Source organism: Elgaria multicarinata, chromosome 8 (assembly GCF_023053635.1).
Source record: "Elgaria multicarinata webbii isolate HBS135686 ecotype San Diego chromosome 8, rElgMul1.1.pri, whole genome shotgun sequence".
Lineage (NCBI taxonomy): Eukaryota > Metazoa > Chordata > Lepidosauria > Squamata > Anguidae > Elgaria > Elgaria multicarinata.
This window is the reverse complement of record NC_086178.1, coordinates 37837116-37865111: the sequence shown is the minus strand read 5'-3', so window position 1 is coordinate 37865111 and position 27996 is coordinate 37837116. Positions and strand designations below refer to the sequence as shown.

The 27996-nt window shown below is 42.6% G+C and overlaps 1 protein-coding gene across 1 annotated transcript; it reads right to left on the bottom strand.

Moving 5' to 3' along the window:
* Positions 1-1106: 1106 nt before the first annotated feature.
* On the bottom strand, positions 1107-27118 carry SLC16A14 (solute carrier family 16 member 14). The gene is made up of 5 exons (XM_063131489.1): positions 27036-27118; positions 18356-18629; positions 12720-12863; positions 4891-5868; positions 1107-1646 (listed from the first exon to the last, which is right to left on the bottom strand). The coding sequence occupies exons 1-5, from the start codon at positions 27045-27047 to the stop codon at positions 1495-1497; spliced, it is 1560 nt and encodes a 519-aa protein (XP_062987559.1). The 5' UTR covers positions 27048-27118; the 3' UTR covers positions 1107-1494.
* Positions 27119-27996: the final 878 nt, after the last annotated feature.

Here is a 27996-nt window from a genome sequence, read left to right as displayed (position 1 = left end):
TTAAAAATACATATGTTTAACATGTAGTCTGGTATTTACTCTAGTGTGTTTTTAATATTCTATGGGGGATCCACATTGTAAATAATTCAGCCCTTAGAATCTAGAGTCCTGCTTTTCCCGCACAGCATCAGCAGACATTGGACTCCAGGAACTGACACAAGGATAGGTCTCACCTTTGTGTAGTTGTGGGAACTGGCTTTTGCTCCCTGGTTGCTGAGCCTCAGGAGCTTTCCCCAGTGTGGAAGCAGTGACAGCACAGGAGCACAGCAAAAGAAGCTATTCTGATCTAAGGAGAAAGATAGGTGTGTGTGGGGGTGTGGGGTGTGTGTAAGATTGCCCCATCCTGACTTCTGTATTATAAAGGCCATGACTATTACCCATTTCCCCTTATGTCATCTGGCTGGACTTTCAGCCCTGCTTCCTTTGCATAGGCTACTGCTGCTACTATTATGGAACAAACAGAGGCAAATACTTTATCAACTACATGAAGGCAGAAGATCAGACATATCTTGAAAGAGAGAGAGATGCTCTGATCCGTATATCATAGCCCTGTACGTTTGTGCTAATTTCACTGAAACCAATGAAGATTCTGAACTGTTTTTAATAACTCCTGTGAATCAAAGTCAACAATAGGGATCAAACAGTATCCTACTAACCTATTAGCATAATATGGTGTGCTGCTGCTACAATCAAAATTGGAACTGAACTTTACAGAAGAAGCACCATTATACCTTCGCAAGCAAGGACTAAGAGTAGCTGTCCGTTGCCGTTGAATTAGGAGCTGCTGACATTGTCAATTCAAGAGCCACCGACAGCTACTTTTAGCTAAATACGTAAGAAATTAGCAGCAGTAGATCCTCCTAGCTACTGATCCTTTAATCCTAAAACCCAAGACACATTTCCCCATCTGTAACTACTTAAAGCTTTTGACTTTTGTTCTCATTGTACAATTTTACCACATTGGTATCTGGCCTGGAGACATGAACAATTTATCCCATAATGAAAACCTAACATTTTAATCATTATCAGGAGCCCTTTGAGGAAGAAATTGTTATCATTCATTTGTACACTTAATAACACAGGTGGGCAGCTAGGCTCCCTTCAAAATCAGCTGGAATAACCCACAGGAATTATTCTCATACCAGTGATTCCTCACGGGTGAATACTTCCCCCCGCCCTGTTAGTGTACATCAGAGTAACTGAATTTCAGTCTGTGGAGTTATGCTTGTGTCAAACCACTGTAAATAACAAAAGAAAATTAATGTTCAGCTTCCGACCAACCTGCACTATTGTGTAGGTGTTGGGATGTTCAGCTTTAGAACTACTAATGCATTTTTCCACCAATCCATTAACAGTGGCAGTGTGGATTTTATTTAGCGTCCAAAGTTGGTGTAATCCAGTCCAGTTGGTCCCATCAGATATACAGTTTGGTCCTTTTCTCAGAAATCAAAATGAATAAACAACACTCTGTCTAAAAACATTCAGTAAACTGTCCTATACTTTTCCATTTTCTGTGTTTTTTTCACCTGATGGCTTTTTCTTGTCGAAAAGAGGCTGTATGAGCAAAGTAAGTATCCCCACCATGTAAAGCAAGCCACATATGTAGAAAGAAAAGTCATATTTTTGTGTGAGGTCATAAATCCATCCTGAAAAGCAAGAACAAGGCAATTATCTATAGGATATGACCAATAAATTGGTGAGAAACATGAAACATTACTAGTTCTGTTCATAAAAAGAATATTTTAAGTTGACACCATCCTATGATCAGTTTCTTTCTCCATTGTATTATTCTGTGAGAAATGTATAGTATTTTAATATTGCTTAGGGTACAATCCTATTGCAATGATCATAAGCCTCCCTGCGGGTTTGCTAGATGGGCTTTTTTGCCCATGTAGCAAATGCACCTTGGATGGGAAGGGAAGGAGGCTGGACAGGACTCAGAATAGCTTGTATCCTGGCTTCTCCACTCTCCTCTTCTCCCCGCCCACTGAAACGTGCCCTTTTCCCCTCTCCGAGATAGTCTTCCTGACCTCAGAGGAGCAGCTGGTGCAGTTATTTCTGCACTGGCTGCAAGTGGGAGGGCGATCGGAGCTCTAGCTCCCAGCTCCAATGTTGGAGCGCCGACTCCAAATTCAGATTAGGGAATCCAAACTAACCTAATGGCCCCCCAGACGCTGTCTAGGGGCCATAGGATCATTCCCTTAATATTTATTTATTTATTTACAATATTTATATACCGCTCCCCATTGAAAATTTCGGAGTGATGTAGAAGATAAAATAAAATAAAAACAGAATAAAACACTTTAAAATAGATTTTAAAAGAAGCAAAATGTACAGTGAACCGTTGCTGGTCATTAAGGAAAGGCTTCCTGGAATAAAGACGTTTTCAGGAGGCGCCAAAAGGAATACAAATTTGGCGCCTGCCTGACCTCCAGAGGCAGGGAATTCCATAGGAGTGGGGCTGCCACCCTGAAGGCTCTTCCCCTGGTGGACTCCAATCGGAGGATGGGTCTATGTGGAACCACCAGGAGCATGCCCTCGGATGACCTCAGTGACCAGGCAGGTTGGTAGAGGAGATGCTAAAATCCATAACCGATTCATATTTAATATGCTAAAATCCATAACCGATTCACATTAAAAGCACAACATAACAATATAGAAAGAGGATAAAATAATAATTAAAACCATAATAAATAATCAAAAACTTAGATATACAGAATATTACCTTCAAACTTAAATTTATCAATACCTAGGTAGGGAACTTCTTCCACATTACATTAAGGGCATGTCTACACCAGCCCTATGGCTATAAAGCCCGGACCGTTCCGGGATTTATTTATTTATTTATTTATTTATTATATTTCTATACCGCCCAATAGCCAGAGCTCGCTGGACGGTTCATTCCTGTGCATCCAAATGCCACACAGGGGATCCCAGGAGCAAGCAGGTATGAGCCCTCCATTTTCCTGGGATAACCCTTAGGTGTAGAAAGGGCCTAAGTCTGCTGTTCCCTCAAACAACTCTGCCCTTTCTCCCTTGCTGCCCTTTATACCTGGAACTGCCTCCCAACATCTGTAGGATGTCATTTCCTTTTTTCAACTCCCTCCTCCCTTTTCTATTAAACCTTTAAAACATTCCCCTAGTCAGAAGTGGGCAACACTGGCCATTTTTGCTGTGTTCTCCTGCCACTGCCACCAAAACGAAGCAATGTTGGCAGCAAAAAACACGGCGATTTTGCAAGGAAACGAGGCACAGAAATGTGATACTATTTGGAAACAATGTGTGTGCTCCTCACACGTGCTTCCCTGCGAAATCACAGCAGCAGCAGTGGGTTGCAGCCCCAGTGGGTTCTGGGGGACAATGCGGTGCCCCGACTCTCAGGGGTTGCCCACCCCTACCTTAGATCTGATATCCTACCACAACTAAGCCAAAAATGTGTAACAAAAGCACACATTTATTCTTCCCTTGTTTACCTCTACTTCCATTTCCCTCTCTTTCCTTTGTTGTCTCCCCTTTATCAAATTTTAGAATCTTAACTCCTCAAGGAAGGGACCTGTCTGTTTATACATCACACCTCCATATAGGGCGGGGTGGGGGGAAAATATGAAACCCAAGTATCCTATATGTGTATTTTGCTCATGTGTACAATAAGCCTAATGAGTGGTGACACTCACCCTTCAATATTAGAACAGTTTAGAAGTTACCTGTAAACATTTGATTTAAACTGCATTCTGATTTGCTTTTGAGTGCTTGATGGATGACTGAAGAATTGCTCTGAGAAAGAAGGCAAGCTGGAATTCTCATACTACCTTAGGTTGTTCCAACTGAAATCTCAATTGGGACAAGCAAGTTTCAATTTTGCTTAAGTGGTTCTGGTTGAAGCCAATGGAGCAAGCTTTACTTGCTATGCTTTAGGCCTGCAGCAACTCGATACTATAATTATTTCTCAGAATAATGTCTCAAAGCTCTTTTTATCTTTCTTCCATCTTGCTTTCATGGAAACAGTTATGCAACCCGTCTTCTGTGTGGCTTTGCAATTGATAATGTACACTAATTGGAATGTTGTTTACTTTGCAGTCTGTTTCGACACAGATCTCCCTAAAGAGAAAATCTATGCGGTAGTCAGAGGGACTGGTAACAGTCAGCCAATATAGGCTCAGAAATAGTGACTGGCAGCCAATGAGATTAGACAAGCTTAGTCAGCTCATCTGTGAGGAAGCCAATGTTGACAAAGCTCCAGCTGCAATTTAAATTTCAGCCAGGAGCCTCCTTTCCTTTAAATCTAAGTATGTGTTAAGAAAGGAAGAGAATAAATATATAGCCATTTTTTGTTGAGAATTATGTTAGCGTTGAGAATTATTATTGTTGTTATTATTATTTATTACATTTATATACCACCCCATAGCCAAAGCTCTCTGGGCGGTTTACAAAAGTTAAAAACAGTGAACATTAAAAAGAATGAATGAGATGAACATATGCTATTATTCACTATGAGTTCTAGGGTCTGTATAGCCTGGACAAGCCTGCCCCTGCGTGGTGCCCTCAAAGTGGTTTGGACTACAACCTACCTCATTCCTCATTGGTCACAATGGCTGGGACTGATGGGAGTTGTAGTACAAACATCTGGAGGGCATACATTAGGGATTGATGGCAAATGCCAGAGCCCTATTCAGTTGTTGTTGTATTTATTGCCCTCTACTCATGGAGGGTGTCTTTTTGAAGAAGAAAGGCCTCTACATTGTGGAGGCTGGCCATGCAATCCAGATTGTATATTTTCCAACAGAGGTGGGCAGGGCTAATATGCTGCTTCTCCTCACGTATTTAGTCTCCCCAGCTGATGAACAGCTGAATAGGGCTAAGAATGTCAGACAAACAAAAATCCACATTTACCTGCAAATGGTGGTCCCAGCAGAGCTGATATCCCATTGGCACAAATAATGATTCCGTAGGCATTTGCAAGGTGCTTAATCCCTACTAAATCCTCCGTTACAACAGGCATGAGTGAAAAATATCCACTGGAAAATCCTATTAGGGCGCAGACCACTGCCAATCCAGCATATGTGTGCATTAGTGGCAAAACAAAAATGCAAGAGACGAGAGTGAAGTTAGCCGCCACAAAGACATTCCACGTGCTGACACAAGGTGCATCAGAGATGACGCCAAGGATGACTTTACCAAAAATGTGGACAATAGCAATAATTGAGGTCAAAGGAAATATATCATTCTGCATGGAAAGGTGATACTGTTTCACAATTTCTGGAAGATGGATGAAAGGAATCACAAAGGTGCTGTATGCAAACAAGGCCCAAAAGACAAAAGCTGCAAACTTTCTGTTAGTGAAGAGGGACGCAGCTCCGAAGTAACTCGAATACCAAGCCCCAAAGCCTTTCCGGATTGTAACCGTCAGCTGCCTCACTGTCTTCAGAATACAAAGAGCATAGAAATCCTTCCTGTGTCTGGTTACCTCTTTGTTTTCCAATGCTGGACAACTGCCCAGCTTTTCTTCCTTATCTTCTTCCCTTAAGACACCATTAGATGTCAGTGTTTCTGCAGAGCAGGAGAGAGCTTTCACAGGGCTTGGACTTCTGCTGGTGATTCTCTCCCCACTTCTTTCAGCAACGTCCTCCTTGAAATGAATGGGTCTCATGAGTGCTCCACAAACACACAGGTTCAGACAGATTGCACCCTGAATGAACATGGCATTCCTCCAGCCAAACTCTATACAAAGATATTTCAGCAAGCCTGTCATTAGGAAAGCACCAAACCCTGTTCCAGTTGTGCTGAGTCCCTGGGCAAACGCTCTTCTATTTTGAAAGTATTCTCCCACCATGACCACAGCAGGCAGGTACACCATGCCACTCCCAACACCTGAAAAAAAAGAGTCCAAACTTATCTGTAGTCACTACACATCCAGGCTAACTGATGGAAGGCCCAAATATTATGACCTAGCGTGGCATCAACTAAATGTTTAAGGGTAGCCTTCCACAAGCATGCTGGGAAACTGGGACAATGTGTGGCTTTATACAGGAATCAGACATGGAACATGCATTGCGGTCATATTTCATAAAGCTTTTATTTGGTATAGGAAAAGGTAGAGGTGAAGACTGGGAATACCATGTCATCCAAAACTCACTGGATCGTATCCTATTGTGCCTGTATGTTTGGGGGACCCACTGCTCACACAACAAGGCTTTGGCCCTTCTAAAAAAAAATCCAAAACAAGAGGAAATGCCCATTTCCAGAATAGACCAGATCGGGGAGCTCCACTGAGCTGTCCTGACCCAGAAACGAGGGATTAAAAGAGAAAAAGCTCTGTTGCAGACACAGTAGATTCCACAAGTACAGCAGAACCAGAAGAGGTGGAGCGGATGCACTGGATACTGTTCATTTTGAGTGCAATGAAGCCAATTATCATGGAGTAAATCTGCACACCAAGGGCTGGATCCAGACTTAGTCATACCTAGAACAGACTCATTGTAACCAATTGGACCTAAGTCATAATCAACCTAAGCCTTATTGATTTTAATTGGTCTGTTCTAGGTATAACTAAGTCTGGATCCAACATCAACTTTTGGACAACAGTTTACCTTGTTATTAAGTGTGGGATTGCAGGTGATGTGAAGTGATGGTAGGCATCCTTACCCAGGACATCCCTTTAGCTATGCTCCATTCTGCAGATTGTATTAAAATATGTGAATAACATGAACTTTCAGAAAGCACAACTCCAGATTGTGAATACATTCCATGAAGTTGATCTGGGCTATGCTATCTGAATATCCTTGAAAGCGGCTATTAATTTAATAGGGCTGTCTGAGAAAACTTTCAGGTGCCCCAAACTCAACTCCATGCTTTTGAGACAGGGTGACTGTAGTGCCTGAGATTTCATGCCTGGGGCACAGGAAGCCAGGCCATCTCTCTGTACCACTTGTCTAAAAAGCAAAGGGGAGGTACTGGCCTGCTGCCCATTGAATTTGGGTGTTACCAACGCACTTGACTAGGAAGAAACAGTGCAGGGTACTGACTCGGTGGTTAACATGCAACAAAAGTAGTGAACAGGTCAGCACACAGAGCTGCAAAGTGGCTTGGCTCATCAGCAACTTACTATCAGAGTGAAGAACAAGCAGTTTAAACCGCCTCGAATTCCTCCCCAGCCCATTGAAGTATCAGTTCTCCTTTCTGCCTAGCTAAATGCCCACTTGCTTTGCCTCCCACAGCTAGGATGGCCCTGTGTTCTCTTTTACAGGGGACAGTCCTCTATTTTAAGGGCTGTTGAAGGACTGTCCTTTAATCTGGAGATGTCCAATTTAAAGAACAAGAACCATCAAAACAGTTGCCCATCAACAGTTAGTATCTGAGAAGCAGACTGAACATAGGTCACCTGGTCACAGTCCTCTGCAGTATGGTGAGAAGTACTGTATTTCTATTTAAACAACAACAACAACAACAATATGCAAATAATTTGCGCTCTTTGGGGGGTGCAGTGTTCTTTTTCAGCAATTCATAAGTGCCCCTCCCCCAACCCTATCCACGGCCTTTCTATGCAGCGATGGCTCGCTTTCTGCAAGCTTGACAGCTGTGGCGGGGCCTCAAAACCACCAGCCCTCACAGTCACTAATTCAGACCAGGTTTGTGATAGGTTGAAATACACTAACATTATCTGTTATGTGTGAGAGAGATCCTGTTGAGCAGTATCTTCATTGTTTAAACAATGAACATACATTAAACCACGTTGTGGTTTAAATTAGCCCATTGAGGATCAGCTGTTCTACAATATGTCATAAAACATATTGCACTCATAACATAGTAAGGTCAGCAATAAGTTCCTCAAACCTGTAGAAACAGGCCTTATTTATGGCTAGCATGTATATTGTATGAGCCATTGTTTGTGGCCTGCTACGTTTCATTGCAGGCTGCATCTCATCTTTGTCATTAGAAAGACTATACATAGTTTTATTTTCGAGTCTTTTCAGTCCCCTGAACTAGCACCAAAGACTTATTCCACAAATATCATTCTGCATGCTGGAACAGACCCATGCTTAGGGTAAACCCCACTGAGACATGGGGTGATGGTTGCTCTAAAGAAACAACCTATCTTGTATATAGGATCACTCTGTATTCCTTGATCTTATATGTTAAACCTGTATTTCAACAAGGATATAAAATTATTCTTTTTCTGAGAGAACAGCTGAAACTGATCCCAGTTCTGTTTTCATGTGCTTAAGCACTTCTTTGTAAGTTAATTGATTTAAATGAGTTTCACAGAAAATACAATCTGGTCTTATGTCAACATTGTAGCATCATCTGTGAGAAGAAGAAAATATTTGCAGACTACTGAACCATATATTCTCTGCCTGAGAATGCTTTTGCTATCACTAAGCCCTTAGGACTCCTATTTTATCAAGTTTCAGGAAGATTTTTCCTAGAGGCTTCCCCCCTCATTTTAGGATGAAAGTGAACACGGAGTAGAAAGATTCCTCCTCTTATTCTTCTTATACTAGAAAGAAAGAAAGCTATTATTTATTCGATTGTACAAAGTAGTGCTACCAGGAAATGGAGGGAGGTGGCAACCCTAGACAGCAACTTATGTATGCCCTTAGATGGAGTTGAAATGTTTGATTTCACTTATTATCTTATATTTTACTGGCGAGGATGTCATTGGATTTTGTTGTTTTATACTGTTGTTTTTATATTGTTGATGTTTTTAAAATTTGTATACTTTTGAATTTTCACTGTTTTAAACTTTTGTAAACCGCCCAGAGAGCTTCGGCTATGGGGCAGTTTATAAATTTAATGAATAAATTTTAAAAAATGATTTTTCCACACCAGATACTAAAATGTCTTAGGCTGGCCCGACTGCTGTTCGATGGTGGCTCCTTGCTTCGCTGGAGGTGATTAATTCTCTCCACTCCCTCAATCAGCCTCCTCCCACATAGCAAAATTTACTGCTCCCCTTTTGCCCTTCTATTTATACTCTTACTCTACTAGAAGGACAGCTGAGTGCAAAAGGCTGCCTGCACACTTCCGTAAATGGACAGCTGATGATAGCTGTTGACATCTTCTGGGTGGCCGTGCGCCATAAGCCACCACATCATGGAGATGTCTAAAATGTTTTCTATTTTAACACAAAAGAATGTAGGCCAACATCAATCCTAAACTCTTAATTCTTTAAGGGTGAAATCCGATGCATGATTAGATGGGAAAATGGCCTACAATTCCCATGCTGGGAGTTGAGGCCTTTTCCCGTATCTAATCATGCATAGGGTTGCATTTTAATTTAATTCAAAAGTTTCATGTGTGCTTTTGCATTAAAGCTGAGTCCTGAGCACACTTGCATAAGAATGCCTAGCATCTAGTCCGTCATCTCATTTCCACAGTGGCCAACCAGATGCGTACAAGCAGGAAGTGTGTGCAACGGCGGACTCTGGTATTAAAAAGTGTGCTTCCCTCTGTTTCCAAAGGTAGCACATGGGCATCATGATGAGTATCCAGTGATAGCTTTATCCTCCATGAACCTGTCTAAGTTGAAGGCCATCACCACATCTTGTCAAAGAGAATTTTGTACTGTGTGAAGAAGTGCTTCCTTTTGTCTGCCCTGCATCCTCCACCACTCACCTTTATCTGATGACCCTCAGTCCTAGTATTATGAAAGGAGGAGGAAAGTGCTCTAGATCCAGTTTCCCTGCATAATTTTATAGGCTTCTATCATTTCTCCCTTACTCAACTTTTCTCTAATCTTAGAAAACCCTAAACGTTGTTACCTTTCCTCATAGGGGAATTGTTCTGCCCCCACCCCTGATCATTTTTTGGTTGTCCTTTTCTGCACCTTCTCCAGCTCTACTGTTTTTTGGGGGAGGAGATGCATCAACCAAAACTGTACACAGTACTCCAAGTGTGGTTACTAGGGAGCTCAGTCGGACATACTTCAAAGTAAAGGTGCGTAGGAGCACACTGCACTGCATGTAAGCTTTCCAACCATTTGGCACACTCAAATATATTGGTTCATGCTATTTTATATGTTACTGCTTGGTTTTGTAAGCCAAGTGAATTCAACACTGCTTGAAACTTTTGAATCAGTCACCCTGTTTACTCATCTGTCACCCTTCCTCCAGGTCAAAGGTTCTTTGCTTATTTAAAAAGATTATCAATACAGTACATAAATACATGTTAAGAGACTGCCTATCAAATGAGACTAAACGTAGCGTCCTGAATTGAGGGGAGACATGATAGCACTCTTCAAATACTTAAAAGGTTGTCACACAGAGGAGGGCCAGGATCTCTTCTCGATCCTCCCAGAGTGCAGGACACGGAATAACGGGCTCAAGTTAAAGGAAGCCAGATTCCGGCTGGACATCAGGAAAAACTTCCTAACTGTTAGAGCAGTGCGACGGTGGAATCAGTTACCTAGGGAGGTTGTGGGCTCTCCCACACTAGAGGCCTTCAAGAGGCAGCTGGACAACCATCTGTCAGGGATGCTTTAGGGTGGATTCCTGCATTGAGCAGGGGGTTGGACTCGATGGCCTTGTAGGCCCCTTCCAACTCTGCTATTCTATGAATCAACCCCTAGTAAATATTGCTTCCAAGGACCAGCTATGCAAAACAGGAAGAAGTTGCCCCGAAAAGGCACACTGCCCTAGGTGTCCCTGTTTAGCTTCTTTAAACCAGTGCACTGTACTTAAAATGCTTTCAGAAATGAATACAAATGTTTCATGTTTCACAGCCCTTTTAACTTGGAGCCATGCCATACGGTAAATTACTGGTAAATATTTCTCCTGCAGGAAAAGGATTTGATCATACGTCAAAAGTTCAAACATCCTGCTGTTATTTAATTATTAATTTTAGTGCACTGGAACATAGGAAGCTGCCTTATACTGAGTCAGACCCTTGGTCCATCTAGCCCAGTATTGACAACACTGACTGGCAGCGGTGGCTCTCCAAGATTTCAGGCAGGATTGTTTCATTGGCCCACCTGGAGAAGCTGGGGATTGAACCTGGGACGTTTTGCATGCCAAGTATGTGCTCTATCACAATGAGCTATAGCTCCCCCTCCCCCCTGTTGGCTGCATTGTTGAAATAGGATCTTGAAGGGGGGAAAGCATGCTTGTATCCAACACCTCTAGATCATCAATAGACAGTCAGTTCAGAAGCACAAAGGACAACACTAGAATAACATAGGGCGCTAAAGAGGAATGGCTAAATTGTATGGTAAATGGCTTTATATTTGTGCGGTATTGTGTCTTTTGTATTTATTTATTTATTTTGTCAACCATCCTAGGAATGATTTACAGCAGGGGTGCAGAATCTCAGACGTGGGGGCCAAATCCAGCCCTTTCGGGGTCCCAATCTGGCCCCCCAGGGTTTACCAGAAGGCCATGCCCCCTTTCCCTGGCCTTGCCCCTATTCCACCAGCCACCAATCATTTGGGGTTTTCCTGGTTTTGTGCCATTTTCCCCCATTCTACAAGGTTGAAACGCCTCTCCTAAGATTTAGTTACTGGCAGCAAGAGGTTTCAGCTAAAATGTGCTGGTATATTTGGTATTTTGGCCTTGCCCATTTTGCCTTCAGCCTTGCCTGCCAGGAACTTCTCTGAAATGGAATTTGGCCCTCCGGTGACAGATGTGCTGCACCTCTACTTTACTGGTTTGCCATTTCATGACAATAACAAGATTATTTAAGTACAAGAACAACATTCCGCAGGTTTTTAATATTGCTGATTGTGTTCGTTCACCACCTTAAATTTCCTCTCTGGGAAAAAGGCAGAATATAAGCTTTTCAAACAAAATAAAGTGCAACTTTGGCATTTGCCTTTTTCCTAAATATTATCTGAACATTGAGATATTTAGATTAGTTGTGGTTCTCCAGCTAATCTGAAAGGCCACACATGATCAGAATCAGTCATTTGTACATGCAATCTGATCTTCATATACAGATCCTGCATGTGCAAGCGTCACTGTTGATTGCAGTACAGCAGGCATCTCCTCACATGCATTTTTATATGCACCTGTGAAGCTTTGAGGCTTACATAGGCAAGGAAATAAAGTCAGGCTTAGAGGCCTGAAGTTTTTCTGTTGGGAGGGAGTATCCCTGAGAGTAGTAGTTTCATTACACCAGTTAAGATTTGTTCCCTGGTTAAGTTTCATTTCATCAGCTAAGTCTCATTTCTTCAAGGCTCAAACAGTACTTTCTTGGAAAGACCAGACCATAAAGAAGGAGCAGAAAGAGAGGCTTGAAGAAGTCTAGGTGCAGCTTAGGGTAAAAGAACTTGTGTTTTTGCAACTTTTTAAAATGCCTTCGTATCACTCAGGTCTATTGACTAAATACCTTTAGTTATAAGTTGCTTGTTTAGTTATAAGTTGCTAGTAAACTCTTTTGTTAAACCTAAACTGTCTGGAGTGTCACTCACTCCACAGACTAAACCACATCTTACTGGGAAGGTAAAAAGAAAGGTTGGACTCTTAAGGAGGCAGAGATCCTTAAGAAGTTGCTCAGAGGGTCCAGGTCATAGGAAGGAATCCTGACAGCACCAAATTGCACCCCCCCCCATTGAAGTGAATGAATAAATCCTTATAGACTGAGAAAATTTGGACTTGTGGTGTTCACAACATATTGTAGAAAAGGGTGACTGCCCACCCTGTTCTTAGACTCACTTTAGCTTTTCTGTGTTCTTAAGAAACAGATAAATAAACTATCCAATTGTATATGCAGTAATAAATCATGCTCACCAGCTATAACTCCAAATGTAATAAAGAGGTAATGCACATTTGTGGCATAGGAACTCAATATCCATCCTAAAGCATTCAAGACTCCTCCAGTAATTGCCGTCTTCCGACATCCACAGGTGTTAATGAACAAACCAATAAAAGGGCCTGTGACAAAATAGGAAGAATGGATTGTTTCATAAAGATCTGTTTATTCTCTTCATAAATATAATGAGATTTCAAACCCCTTGATTCTCATTTGCAAGAAGATTAGTAGATATTAGGCCACTGGCTCAAAATCATTAAAAGCTAGAGTTCTGCATCCAAAGATCCAGCCAATTATTTCTAATCAATATATGCATTTCATACAGTTTAGAATTGATCATAGCTGGCAGGGTCCAGAGATAGCAGGAGACTGGCAAACAATTTCATATCTTAAAAGGAGCTACTGCTAATGGGTTTGATTTATGGCATATATCTGCAAGTCCTGAATTTGGAGACTTCTTGGTCTTCCTATGTTGGGCATACTCTTCGGACACACTAAGGCCTTAGCTAGACTGGGCAAAATCCTGGGGCAAACCCGGGATCATCCCTGTGCATCCATATGACGCACAGGGGATCCCGGGATCAGGGAGGGATGATCCCTCCCTTGCCCTGGGATCTCGCTCTCCACTTTGGGCCCGCTTTTTCCGCGGTCCCGGGCTGAGCCCAAGACCGTGGAACGTGTGGCTCGTTGCCACGGCTTGACCCAGCTCCACGTGATTACTTGCACGGAGCCGGGAGCCGCGCACGGGGCGCAGTGCTCCTCAGGAATGCTGCGCCCATTGGGGGTGGGGGGGGGGAGCAGGGAAATTAAGCTAAAAATTAAAAAAACTTACCTTTGTGCATGACCGTTTGTGCGGTCCGTCTTCTTTAATAAATAAATAAAAAATGGCGGGCGCAACGCCTCTCCTCCTGAGGTTGTCGCACCTTACGTGTAAATGGAGGAGGGATATCACATTAATGACAACGTGAGATCGTCCCTCCTCCGTCGTGGGATAGAAGGTAGGTCTAGCTAAGGCCTAAGACTTTCCAGAAGCCAGACCCATGTATACTTAGCAGACCACCTTCCGTTATATACACCCAGGCGACATTTACCATCTTCAGAGGAAGCCCTGCTCCTCATTCTTAAACAAAAAGAATGTCATCATGAAGAACTTTGACAGAGGGCCTTCTCTCTAGCAACACCCATCCTCTGGAAAACCCTCCCTCATGTGGTTCGGGAGGTAGGGAATGTAATATCCTTTACACGCCTCCTAAAAATGTATCTTTTTAGACAAGGCTTCCCTGGACTGTAACTTATTCTGGTTTTATGTGATTTTTAAAATTTTACGTTTTAATCTGGATTGTTATATCATGGTTTTAGTTGTAAACTGCCCAGAGAGCCTAGGCTGTTGGACAGTATAAATATGTAATAAATAAATAATAACAATTAACTAGGCATTGCAAGGAACCTTGACTTGAAATACCTGACCTTCACAATGTGCCATCACTCTGTGCTCTGGCTGGCATGCTGGAAGGGGTGGCTCCATAACTGATATAAGGCTAGCCGGAAAAGTGGCTGAGCCTCTGATTTCTCTCTCATCTGGAACCATCTCTGAAGACTGTGTTCTCTGCCCTGATTCTGCGTTCTGGCAGTTTCATTTCTACAGAGACGTACGCTGGAGGGGTAGGGGGTGGCGTGACTCAAATTCAGTTCCCCACCCAAGTGACAGACACAAGTGCTGTTGTAAAAACAGTGCATGATCCCAAATCTCATATTTGGAACTGTGCGAGCAGCTCCATGGTGCCTCACTGTAAGCACGTTAGCTGTGGCCACTTGCCGATTGCAATAGCTTTATTTTTTTTGGACAGCAGTGGTATAGTGGAGTGGCTGGCAGGAATGCAGCTCCAGCATATTTTTTATTAGCAGGGAGGTTGATTTCATCTGCCACTACCACCCCTGCCCCAGAATTTCCAGTTCACTCTGAGCTGAACTGCAATTTTTGTAGTACCTGGGTGGTGGGAAATGAATTTTCCCAACAAGGATATATATTGTTTCCTGTTGTAATGTGAAGTATTTTGGGTGGCTTTGTCTTGAATGAGCAGTTAAGCCCTATTAGTTTTACAAAAGGCCTGCTTCTGTTGGAGATGAAAGCTCTTAGAACTGGTTTGCTGGTATGGATCAATTCAGCTGCCTGCATTTTTGGACTCTCCTGGGTGCAGGGTTACTATGGGGACTGTCATAATAGGCACCTGCACTTCCAAATTTACCACTACACCACTGTTGGGCAGTAGTAACATGAGCATCATGGCCAGCCTATTGGCCAGTATCTGTAACATCACCACTTACAACAGAGTATTTTAAAAGGCAGAGAGGTTGGATGTTGCAGCATAAAAGCATGGGAGCACTCACGGAACAAATAAGATAAATACATAAATAACAGTGAACTTCCCTAGAATAAATGTCCTGCTATTCTGTGAAATTATATTTAGTATTACTGATTTAGTCCTTTTTCCTTTTTCCATACAGGACTGCACAACTTTCCCTTTAAAAAAAAAAAGTGTCAACGTGACCTACCCATAGCAAGGCTACAACCCACTATGCATTACATAGGGATGGAATATCACACCATTAGTGCAGATTAGGGCGAACACTAGTACAGCTCTGAAAATGAAGTGGGGGCCCCCTCCCCCCTCCCCTAGTGTCTGGAGAGGTCTTCGGAGAGCTCTTGAGAAGGAGAACTGTGTGACCCCGAGAACTTTCTTCTCTCTTGAATCATCATCTTTGTTAATAATTAATGGAGAAAAATGCTGAGATCTCCTAAATGCAGTCTGTGGAGCACTTCTTTCCCCTTCCCCCCCCCCCCCCCAGATTATGCTAAACCAGTACAGCTTGCGAAACCAGGGGTGAGCAGAAAGTTGATCAGGATCTAGTGGTAGATCTTTAGGTGGTCTGCAGTAGATTTGGAAGGGTTTCTAGCTCCCTATTATTTAACAAAACTAACAACAAATAGGCTCCTCCTCACTAAATTAGGGAAACAAATCTAATTTAGTGAGTTGTCAAACCTTTTTCTCTATAAAGATGCCTACGATTTCTTCCTAGGATGCTGAAATGAAGAAAGGGGGGCAGGAGAACCAGGAGTGGGTTCTTGTAAAAGGACTATAAGCTCGGTTCAGGTACTGAAAACAAATTTCTGGGCTGAGCACATGCTCAATTAAGTCTGTTCACCTGAGCTACCTTTGCTTTTGGCTCCAGTCGGTGGACTTCAAGGTTCTAGGCAAAGGAAAGAGTAAATTTCAGAAGGCTGAAGTCTTGTTAAACAATTGAATGTATGAATTTCTGGAAACAGTTTTACAACAAGAAACTGTGAAACATTTGCACTATCATTTTCTGGGATAAAATGAACAGCAGGTTTACAAAGTTGTGAATCGGTGCTCTGTTGGTTCATAAATGGCTTGCATTGGCATGTTCTGTCCTAGAATTATTATCTGAAATGCTGCCAAAACCAAATCCAGAAAACCTTGACTGGGTAGTTGAAAAACACCTTTGAAATGTTGTACGTTGATTCATGAGATATATTATTCATCACAGATTAAAGTATGCCCACGTTTTCTAATCATGCATCCTAATCTAATCATGCTAACTCGCAAGGTTTGAAGAAGAATCATCACAAGGTCAAAACAAGGACGCCCATAACTCTCACAGCACTGACAAGCATTTCACTGGGCAGAAAGTATCATCATTTGTTGACCAACCAAAAAGGATTAAAAAAAAAAAAAAAAAAAAAAGCTAAAATCTGATCTGTCTATGCAGCAGAAACTCACAGTCCTCTTTTTCCTGGTCTGTACAATTCCAACTGCAGGAAAGGTTCCGTGTTTGTCTGCTTCTCACAAAAGTAAAAATCTCTGCATGTGGAAAACTAGCATATCAGTTAGAACTAGTTGTGTCTTTTTCCTAATGTGATGGCTTTCTGTGTAGAGAGCTGGGATCTCCGATGTGGCAGCCATGGATACCTCTGTTGGTGCCTGCCAGGCTCCCTGCCTCTCCAGATTTTTATTTTATTTCTTAATATTTATTTTAATTTAAAACAAAACAAAACTGGGAGGCTGGTATACTGCAAAGCAAAGGACTGCTCTCCACCATCCTCTTTATTTAAGTTCAAAAGATTGGTTTGTGTTTTGGAGCTCAGACTCTGCCTCTACTTTGGACTTCAGTTCTTGGGAAAGTTACTTTTCTTTTAGTCTCACCAATCTGCTAAAAATGAGTGGTTTGTCATGAGTGGTTTGCCATGCCCACCATGGTAGCAATTTTGTGGAGCACCCATGACAGTCTCTTAAAAGTCCAAATGAGTCTAGATTAGAGTGTTGTAAAGCATACACTCTGTGTGGGACTGCCTTTGAAGATGGTTCAGAAATTTCAAGGCAGAATGTCATGTCCCACCTGTTAACAGGTGCGTACCAATACTCTCATATAACATCTGTTTTGAAGCATCTGCACTGGCTGGCAGTTTGTTTCCAGGCCCAATTCAAAGAGCTGCTTTTTACCTTTAAAGTCCTAAAGGTCCTGATTATGGCCTTAGCTAGACCTAAGATTTATCCTGGGATCATCCCTGCCTGCTCCCAGGATATCCTGTGTGTCATTTACATGATCAGGGATGACCCCAGGACAATCCTGAGATAAACCTTAGGTCTAGCTAAGGCCTTTGTCTACTTCCATCTAGTTCCTCCTTCCGGCACTTAAGATCTGCTGTACTTGAGGCCCTGCTCTGGATTCCATCTCACAAGGATGCTACATTAGGCTCTACTAGGAACAGGGCATTTTTGGAAGCAGCCCCAGAATTAAAGAGCTCTCTTCCAAGGATAGTTTGAACAACTGATCTTCCATAGACAAATGAAACCTTTTTGTTTCAGTCAGCCTTTGGGAATTAACTACTGGGTTGCCCTACTGTATTTTGTTCTAAGCAGTGCTATTACTTGTTGCTAGTATGTGTGTGTGTGTGTTAATTTATATTGCCTTATTTTAATCCTATGAACCTCTATGAAACTTGGGTGAATAGCTGTCATTAATTTTTTTTAAATAAGATTAAAAAAACCCACAGCTGCTGTTGATGTAGTGCAGTCCAGGAAAGGCGGATATCTCATTCTGATGTAGTACAGTCCAGGACAGGCTGTTATGTCATGATTCTGTCACATGTTTAGATTGGTTCTAAGTCATGTTTAGACATAAGAGTATATTAATCGAGGAATCACAATTACTTTCCATGTGCAAATCACCTTCTTCCATCAAAATTAATGGGGTAAGCACATACACACTAAAGAGCTATATGGGTGCAGCAGAGTATATATTGAGCTTTGGATCAGGATAAAAACTGTGGTGTAAGAGCAATGATATGAGAGAGCCAGTGTGGTGTAGTGGTTAGGGCATTGGATGGGAGTGAAAAGACCTGGGTTCTAGTCCCCACTTGGCCATGAAGCATACTGGGTGATTTTGAGCTACTCCCTGACTCTCATCCTAATCTACCTCATAGAGTTCTGAAAGAGGAGGAGGAGGAGGATTATGTATGCCCCCTTGGGCTCCTTGGAGGAAAGTCTGGATATAATTGTAACAAATATGTAAATAAAATTATATATTTCCCTACCTACAATCAGGGTAATGCCCATACTGAGTGAGCTGACCCATGCCGTCAATCCTCGACTTTGGCTAAATTCTTCAAGCCATTCCATGTTGAGAACACCAAGGGCCATTTGTGATCCCATAATGATTATGTGTACCAGGAAAGAAGAAAGAACAATCATCCAAGCCCATCCACCATCAATATCTGGATTCGGCTTAAGCTTCTCCCTCTCTTTGGAATCGTCTTGGAAATCATAGCCAATATCTTCACAACTGGTATACATTTTCTGCTGAGTATCCTGAAACAAACAGAGAAAATGTTCTCACTATTCCTTGAAAAAAGGCTCAGAGTTGTTTCATTATTATTATTTTCATTTGATTGATGTTTTTTGCTTCATCAACTTAAATCAAATTGGGCTGCCTCAACCAGGCTTACTGGTTTTCGAGGATTGTTTGAGATGTCACAGGCAGGAACATCATTATAGGCACCTGTCAATATTTCCTGTTTCTGGAAATTGCCACCTATGATGAAACAAACAAAGTCAGGAAATTTAGGGTGAAGATGTTTCTCATAGTTGATTTGGACATAACTAGTACCTAGAGTTCAACTTTTTTGTTATGTGTTTTATATGTTTAATTGATTTAATTTTTAAAAGAACTTTCATTACCTACTATACACACAACTCTGTAACTGAAGTTGACCGAAGCACAACAGGAGTAGAAGCAGAGACATGGGTGTATTTCAATTTTCAATCAGTTATTCCCGTCTTCAAATGATACATAAATGATTGTATTACTTTCTAGTCTAATAGGTTTGGGTGGATCAAACTTATATTTTGCACTTTAATTTCTACAATTGACCTGAGGAAGAACAATGAACCACCCAGAGAGCTTCGGCTATTGGGCGGTATCAAAATGTAATAAAGAAAGAAAGAAATAATGGCCACAATCCATCCCAGAATTAATCTGCCTACTGATACTAGTACATCCATCTGCACTATTTATTGAACATAATCAAGTCTTCTGTTGCTTATCTAGAAGACCATAAAAGCCACTGTCTATACGCTGCATCCTGCCAAATTGAAATCCGTAAGAGCTGCACTGAATTTGCATGATCAACTATGCAAGTTGTCACGTATTTACAGGTGACCGTTATGGTACATGTGTGCAAATAAGTTGCTTGTCTCTGGAAGAGGATGTGCTACTGTCACTGGCAAATATACCAAACAACAATGGAGGCACGTGCCTCCTGCAAAGCTGGTATCAGGGACCAATACTGAATCCATCCAATTGATGGGGCCAATGCATGCCCCAACCAGCAATGGTCCCATCTTCTTCCAGTTATCTTTTACTAGCTAGAATGGATACTAGTTGATGTTACAGCAGCATGTCTGACAGATAACCATCTCCACAATAGTGGGAGTTGCTTTCTATGGGCTCATCCCCCTGTATCAACATCATGTGAGTAAGGCCAATCATACAGATCCTTACCATTCAATTGAAACCCAGCTAAGGTCAGAGACACCAGTCAAGTGTCAAGGACCAATGTGATTGGCATATTGGGGTAAGCCTTTAAATCAGTGCAGTCAAACATCTTTCAGCTCAATGGCTGGACTCAATTTTGGACCAGCTCTCAGAGGCTGCATTTCAGTGGTGGGCAGAGACTAAGGCAAAAGTAGTGGGGTGAAAATACCAGCATATTTTAGCTTAAGCTCTTACTGGCAGTAACTAAGCCTTGGACATTTCAATCTTTTAGAATGTAAGGGAAATGTGCAAAAGTCAGGAAACCACACAATCATCAGCAGTTAGAGGAGAGGCCAGGGGAAGTGGATGGTCATATGGTGAACCCCAGAGGACCAGACTGAAACCCCAACTGGAACGGATTTGGTCTAGAAGCCTGCAGTTCAACAACCCTGCTTCGACTGTAACAGTTCCATCGGATAAGCCCATGAAAAAGCATCTCCCACAAACTATACATTGGACCAGTTCAGATGACTTACTAAACCATGGTTAGGCCACTATCCTAGCAAATATTTAGTGAATGTGTTTAAACCATGGTTATGTAGCCACCATGGTTAGGAATGGTTCACATGCCACCCTAAGCCATAATGTTTAGCTCAAAATGCTTAAACACTGTGGCTTAGTGTGTCGTCTGAACAGGGTCATTAACAATACCAAGACTGCTGATTTCCCACTCTGCAATTAAATGATAGCTCTGTATTAATAACCAACCAACAACAATTACCTATCAAACTCACTCTTGATGCATGAGGTCTAAGACTTTTTTTTCCTGTGGGAGAGTGTTTTCCCTACAAAGCAATATATATAAGGAAGACATACAATCTATGCAAGTAGCAGGTTAGACACCACTCCCTTTTAACATCAAGTGCAGCTTGCATACAGGCAAAGACAACGGCATGACCTGGACCAGGGGCAGTTTCTCAACACTCAGCAACAGGGGTGGGAATTGAAATGTTTACCGTGCCCTTGTATTGACTGGCCTCTTGGCCATGAAAGCATTTTTACACTGTTCCCCACCATGTATGTTTTATCTTTGGCTACCTGCACTGTAAATACACTCAGAAACAGCAAGGTCAGCCATACAAGTGGCGTACACGCCCATCAGCTAGATGGAACTAGGATAGGACACGGGCACTCACCATAGACTCAGAGCAGCCTTGACCTAGCGTTGTACCCTCCATTCACCCATTGGCCAGGTTACTGCTCCACAACCAAGCATCGTGCAGCATGGTGGTTACCCAAAATGCAGAGCACAATCTTTGGAGGAGCAAAGCCAAAAGCCAATGGTTGCTTCTTGTTCTTAATCAAACAAGATAAGTCTCAAATGCTGCAACTGCTATTAATAGTTTCCAGGGTGGATTTGATTTAAATCACTTTATTTAATTCATGATTTAAATCACTACTCAGAAAGACTCGATTTAATCATGCAACTTCCCCCCCCCCAAAAAAAGTGCACTCTATTCATTGAATTTTTTGAAACATAGCACTTAAGAGATAAGGGGTTGATTCTGTGTACATAGATTTGCAAAGGAACAATGGGATTGTGATCTCTGCAGACACAAATTCACAGTTTTGAGAAGTGTAAAACCAAGCATCTGTGATAATATCTTCTAGATAGAAAAATTACCCAATAATCTTACAGAAACCTCTGGAAGAGCATGACATTGTGAATGTATTAATGCAATTTATTTACCAAAAAAATTAAACATTGCATGAATATACAGCCTCATGCTACATAATTAAAAACATTTTAATTCTTTTAAACATTTTAATTAACATTTATTTAAAACATTTATATCCTGCCCTATATCAATAAGATCTCAGAGCGGTGTACAGATAAAAACATACAGTATAAAACAATAAATATGCACATTTAAAAACAAATTAAACCATAATCCAAGTTAAAACAATATGCAATTTAAAAGCAGTAAAAGCAGTTAAAACAATGTGCCAGTGAGTTTAACCATCAAAGCCATGTTTTTACTTGGTGTCAAAATGAAATCAATGTTGGTGCCAGTCGGGCCTCTTAGGGGAGGGCATTCCACAGTCTGGGTGCCACAACAGAGAAAGCCCTCTCCCTTGTACCATCGTAGCATTTATGTTGCATTGGTGGGATGCAGAAATATAATGTATCTTAAATAGAAAACTATCTTTAGATAGATTTTTCCTTAAAAATCTTTTTATTAAAAAAATCTGATTTAAATTTTTAAAAATCGATTTAAATCAATAAAATCCAGTTTTTTATTTTTTTAAAATAGTCAGTGATTTTTATCCACCCTGATAGTTTCTGATCCCACTTAACTAGTAACTGGGATTCTGGAAATATGGTTATTTACCATGCCCATGCCTCTTTTACTCACCTACAAGTAAGCTCCATTTAACTCAGTTTGGCTTACTTATGAGTACACATGTATAGGATTGCACTGTTAAAGTGCAAAGTGCTTTACAATCCTTACTTTAATGTTATACTCATAATAATAATCCTATCACTTTTGTTCTGGGAACTATGTAATTTATTCCCCTGCATTTTGAGAGGGGTGCAATGCTCAGGGAAAGAGGTTTTTTTAAAAAACAAAAGCCCTATTCTCCCCACCATCACTCTATGCTGATGTTTCTCTTCAAAAAATGCCCTGTATAAAAGAATAATGTGACTATACAAAATACTTAGTTCTGCCCCAAGTATCAGTTTCGTGATTGCCATATGCCTGATTTGCTGAAACTGAATTGAAGAGAAATCATAAGCCCTACCCTTTTCTTAGTAGCTGCAGCATTTAGATGATTTATTTGGAGCCCAACTTGACTAACAGTACAGTCCTATGTGTGTCTACTGAGAAGAAACTCCCATTTAGTTCAAGGGAACTTGTTCCCAGGTAAGTGTGTTTTGGATGGTTATGTCTCTGCTTTGGCATGGGATTTACTGGGTGATCTTGGGGCATTCATTATATCTCACCCTAATTTATTTCATGGGATTTTTAATGAGGATAAAATGAGGGAGAGCATATATACTCCCTGAGCTCCTTGGATGAAGAGTGAAATTAAAATGCCATTCACAAATAAGCAGTGTTCTTTGATTTCTTGTGAATATCGATAGGGCACTAAGTGCTCAGAATATCTTGCAAATCCTAGTCATTATTAATAAGTCCTGTTAAGTTCCCCTTCAGCATTGTTTCTGAAAAAATACAACATGAGGGACTTGTACTAGGCAACTGTAGCAAAGTGGTGAGTCAGCGACAGGTTTTCAAGCTGCTAGTCCTGTGTGTCACTACAGAAATAATATTTACCCCTTGTAATTTTTGTTGCCCTGATTGTCCTACACCTAGTATTCCATCCTGCTTTTGATGGTCAAGAGAGGAAATGGGGAAACTGTGTCCATTCCGAGGTTGCTGGAAGTCACTGACCATTGCCCATGCTGGCTGAGACAGTTGAGAATTGGACTTCAGGAACTTATGCAAGGCCACAAGTTTCCCACTTCTAATAGAAGGATCAGTATATTACATCTGAGACTAGAATTTCTAAGAGGCAGAATGTGTTTGCCAGCTTTCACATTTTTCAAAGTTTGAAATCGCAACGTTGGCATAAAATCATGAGCATGTCCACTTTGGTCTTGGAAGACAATCTCTCAGGGTTGCAAAACAAAGACTCAAAAATAATCGCAATGCGTGCCTTGCGCAGTGGTAAAAGAGCAAAAGGCAGAGTGAAATATCAGGGGCTTTTCCACACATGTGCATTGTCAGACACTATTCTATCTCTGGAGCCTGAAGTAACAAAGGCATGATTTATGCAACAGTTACTGACACAGCAAGAGCAAAAGATAGAAGGTAGCTTTTTCATCCATTCTCTGCTGCTGAAGATCAGGATGTGTGTAACACAGGAGTCAGTGGCATTGTGTTCTGCCAGCGTTCCCTATCTTGCAGGGCTACTTCAAAACATAACAAAAGTCCTACGCTAAAGGCATCTCTGGGTAGAAATTAATGTGAAAGCTGTTCATAGGCTAACTTTTAACAATCATTGACCTTTTTTTTCTAGATGTAGGTGCATGGGTACCACACATGTATCATCATCCGCATGTGTTTCACACTAATGCCTAAAAAATTCCCACCATATAGGAGTTAAGCAGTCTTTCACAGTTAGAGATGTGAAGGCCCTGAAAAATTCAGGGGGAAAAACACTTTATTGCGAACTGAGACTACAACACTCAAATGCAAGAGCACAATGCATTTCTGCCCCTAGGGGGCACTGCCACTGAAGCAGAGACTGAAACTGATAGTGATAGCTACAGCTCAGGAAATGAGTCTGAAAATGGAGAGGAGGATTATGTATGCTGCCTTGGGTTCCTTGGAGGAAAAAAGGTGGGATATAAATGCAATAATACATACATACATACATAAAATTTCATGCATATTCATTGAATCTTGGTCCCCTCTTTGTCTCAGTTCTATTTATGGGAATGGGTGCTTTCTGTCTGCTTGACACTCTGAGGGACTAGCAGAGACATACATAATTTTCTTTGTTACTAATGTCGATGGTTTCTTCTGTTGGTTTTTTAATAGCTTTTTGCCTGCTCCTCATAAAGTGGCAAAACCAAAGAGGTTCCTTACAGTTCAGGAGTTTGTAGCTCCATTTTTTACACACAAAAAGGTTAAAAAAAAATTAAATCAATATGTAATAATTGCTTGAATACGCTCTACTTTTAATACACCAAATGTGATAATTTTATGCCAAACCAACTTGTACATAATTACATTTTATGTTCATAAAGTAACAAAGTGACTTTCAATCTGTAAAAAGTGCTAATATTGCATTTTTTCAATTTTTTTAAAAAACTATTTTTTTCCCATGTCTTCAAAATTTCCGGAAATTTTACATCTCTATTCACATCTCAAGGGAGTGCAGGAAGGCATCTCTTTGGTTTCCCGCTGCTAAGGACATGGTCCTAAATAGTAAACAAAATTGTACCACTATGCATCTCCCATTAAATGTTGCCATGGGTTTTGTTGATTAAACTTTGTTTTAAGATGGTGGGCAATACTGAAGAAAAGGAAGACTAGACAGTAATCCTAAACAGGCTTACTTAGAAGTAAGTTCATACTTTGGGAGAAAATGATTTAGATACCGGCTGGAAAACCAATTCTCCCCACTCCTCCACAGAGTGCTATGTAATGTGGCAATCCTGTTTCATTACCCCTTAAACTATTTGTCATACAGACTCAAAAAGCAATCCCACCGAATTTTGTGGGGTTTTCTTTGGGGCACAGCAGTCCTACCAGTGGGAGGTGGGGAGATCCTAACAAGGAGGATTTGCCTTATCCCAAACCCTGCCAGGCTCATGCTGGCAGCGCAAAATGGAAGGAAGAGCATCATTTTCCTTTCCCCCCTTACTTTCAGGTCCCCCTGTTTTACTTTTATGATTTCCCACCCATTGATTGCAATAGCATGCCTTCCCCCATTTTCAGGGGCTTGTCAGGGGAATGGGAAGGCTACAGATCCTGTAGCGTCAAGCCTTCCCCCTATCCGCCCCTGACACACTCGCAGAAGATGCCTTTATTGCCTCTACTATGGAGAGGTTTTTGCAGCATCTGGGAGATTTGTGGGGTTAGATCTCCCTCTCTGAGGTCAGATCTCTGTTTCTACCCTCAGACAGGGTGACCTGAAATATTTTATGGTCCCTGGGAACGCTCCCCAAATCCACAGGATTACAGCCCAAGGCTGATATCCTAATCACACTTATTAAGGTGTAAATCTCATTTAACATAGTGGGATTTACTCCCAAGTAAATTTGACGTGCAGACACTCATCATGACAGTCCCCTTAGGAGAGCCCCCAAATGCAGAGAACCCTGTGGATCCATATCAACAAACCAGTCTTAGGAGTTTTTGTCTCCACCAACTAATCCCTGAGAATCAAGAAGTCCCTGTACTTGGATCCCTGGCTCCACCACACCACTGCATAGGATTGCACTGCTCAGTATCACACCTGAAGCCAAGTTGTGCATATCCTTCAATATTTCAGAGGTGGAAATCAGGATATATCCCTTGAGTACTTGGTACATGCTTCTTTTCACACGAAGGACCACTCTTCCCACACTCACTATTACACACTACTGAAGGCTTTGGTCTTCCTGCTGTGCTCCATAGTAATTTACTCAGTCTTGTCGTAACAGTTTTTCATGCTTCAAACCTCAAAATAATTTTGACGCTGCAGCATGCTTTTAAGCCAGTTTTGTTTTCTTTTTAAACAGTCAGGAAATAATAATAATAACAACAACAACAGCAACAACAATAATAATGGAAGTTGAAGGCTGCACACTGCTGATGCCTTGCCCTGCAATCCTATATCTACTTACCTGGCAACAAGCACGTTTAGGATTGTGCTCTAGTGATCTTGTACTTGCATGCATGCGCGCTAAGGCCAAAATACCTCCAGGTCCCACTCCAGGGATTTAACTTTGACAGAGCCGGGGAGGGGGGCGGGGGGAGGCGGGTGCAACCTTAAGATGGACAGCTCGGGACTTTTTCAAAACAAAAATGATATCCTGAACAATCTTGCCCCCACACACTCCGCCGCGGTCCCCAGGCAAAATACGAACAAACGTCGGGATCCTGTTTGGAGAGGCAGGAACTAAGAAATAGAGACCGGGCTCACCTGGCTTGTGTGGATCGGCACCCCCGCAGCCCCCCGCCCCGCCCCGCCCCTTGGCACAAGCCACGAGCCCCCTAGGCAAGCGCTGCGAAAATCCAAGATTGTATCCAATCAAGGTGGACCCTACGTAGAGTAGACCCATTGCAATGAATGGGACTTGAATTGGCCGCGACTAACTTCAGTTCCATTCATTGCAACGGGTCTACTCCAAGTAGGAGTAACACTGGCTGCAACCCCCAGGGAGGTGCGCAAATAGCGCGGCCCCGTAGGAGGCGCGCAGCCGGGCTCCCGCGTAGCTCACAAGCGCGGCGTCGGAGGAGGAGGGCCCTTCCGGCGAAGCCCGCACCGCCGGGCCAAGAGGCGAGTGACCGCGAGTTACCTCCCTCGCTGCGTCGGCCGCGAATCTTCCCGCCGCGAGCCGAGCAGACAAAGCGGTGCAGCCGCTGCCCGGGCGGGTCGGCTTGCTGCCTGGCGTGGCTGCCTCCCCGCTCCCCGAGGTCGCCCAGCCCACTTCAGCCGCGGGGCTCAAGCTCCCACTCACTCACCCCACAGGGCATCGCTCTACCCCGGGTGCCTCCGGATCAACGGGATGGTGCCGTCGCCGCTGCCTCCCGCGGCACTCCTGCAGTCTGCAGCGGCATCTCCAGCCCCGCGCCTTTCTCGTGGGGAGGGCGGGAAGCGAAGCCTGCGGGTTGGATCGGGGCTAATGTTCTTCACCGATCTCGTCGCCCGATCATCGCCCTTTTGCCCCCAGCGGGGCAGCTCCCCTCGGCACGATCCTCCTCCTCCTCCTCCGCACCGCCACTCGCCCCTCTCTGGCGCGCCATTTGGAAATCTGCGCGCTCCTCCGTGAAGAGGCGATGAGCCGGCTGATTCTGGTTTGGCGCGAAGGGAGGTTTGGAAGCTCCTCGCACGCTCTCGGGTGAAGGTTCCCACTCGTCCCCGCACCCCGCCCACACCACCAGCGGGGCACGTTTCGGGGAAACATGTTGGTGAAGTAGGGAGGGAAGCCTGCAGGAAGAGCGCATTGGGCAAGTTTGCGAGATTTACAGCCCTATTTACAACTGAACGCATTGGCTTGGCTTCCAGTTCCAGAAAGGTTCTCACGCCTCGCCCTCAGCGGGCCTCATTTCCAGGTAGCATCTTTCACACCAGGGACTCGTTGCTTCGTTTTCCATACGGCATCAGCAAGACAACTGCCTGCCTTGAGATTGTGGGATTTTCTTACACGAAAAGGAAGTGGGGGAGAGGGAATCGTCTTGCAACATTAAAGACGATGGGTCCTATCTCTGCAATTCTCTGGCCGAGTTCGGACAACACGCTAATCCACGGTTGTTTTCCATTTTGTTCCTATTACACCCCCCACCCCCAGTTGATTAGCGTGTCATCCGAACTCAACCACTGAAATGAGTGAGATGACTAAGGGCGCCATGATGGCTGGCTAGGGAATGCTGGGAGTTGTAGGACGTTTTTTCTCCAAAACGTGTATAGGATTGTGCCCTAACT

Coding starts and splice junctions, on each gene's coding strand:
- SLC16A14 (XM_063131489.1), bottom strand. Junction 12,864..18,355: donor GGGCATTACCCTGATTGTAG/GTAGGGAAATAT, acceptor ATTTTGTCACAG/GCCCTTTTATTGGTTTGTTC. Junction 5,869..12,719: donor TACATTTGGAGTTATAGCTG/GTGAGCATGATT, acceptor CTTTTTTTTCAG/GTGTTGGGAGTGGCATGGTG.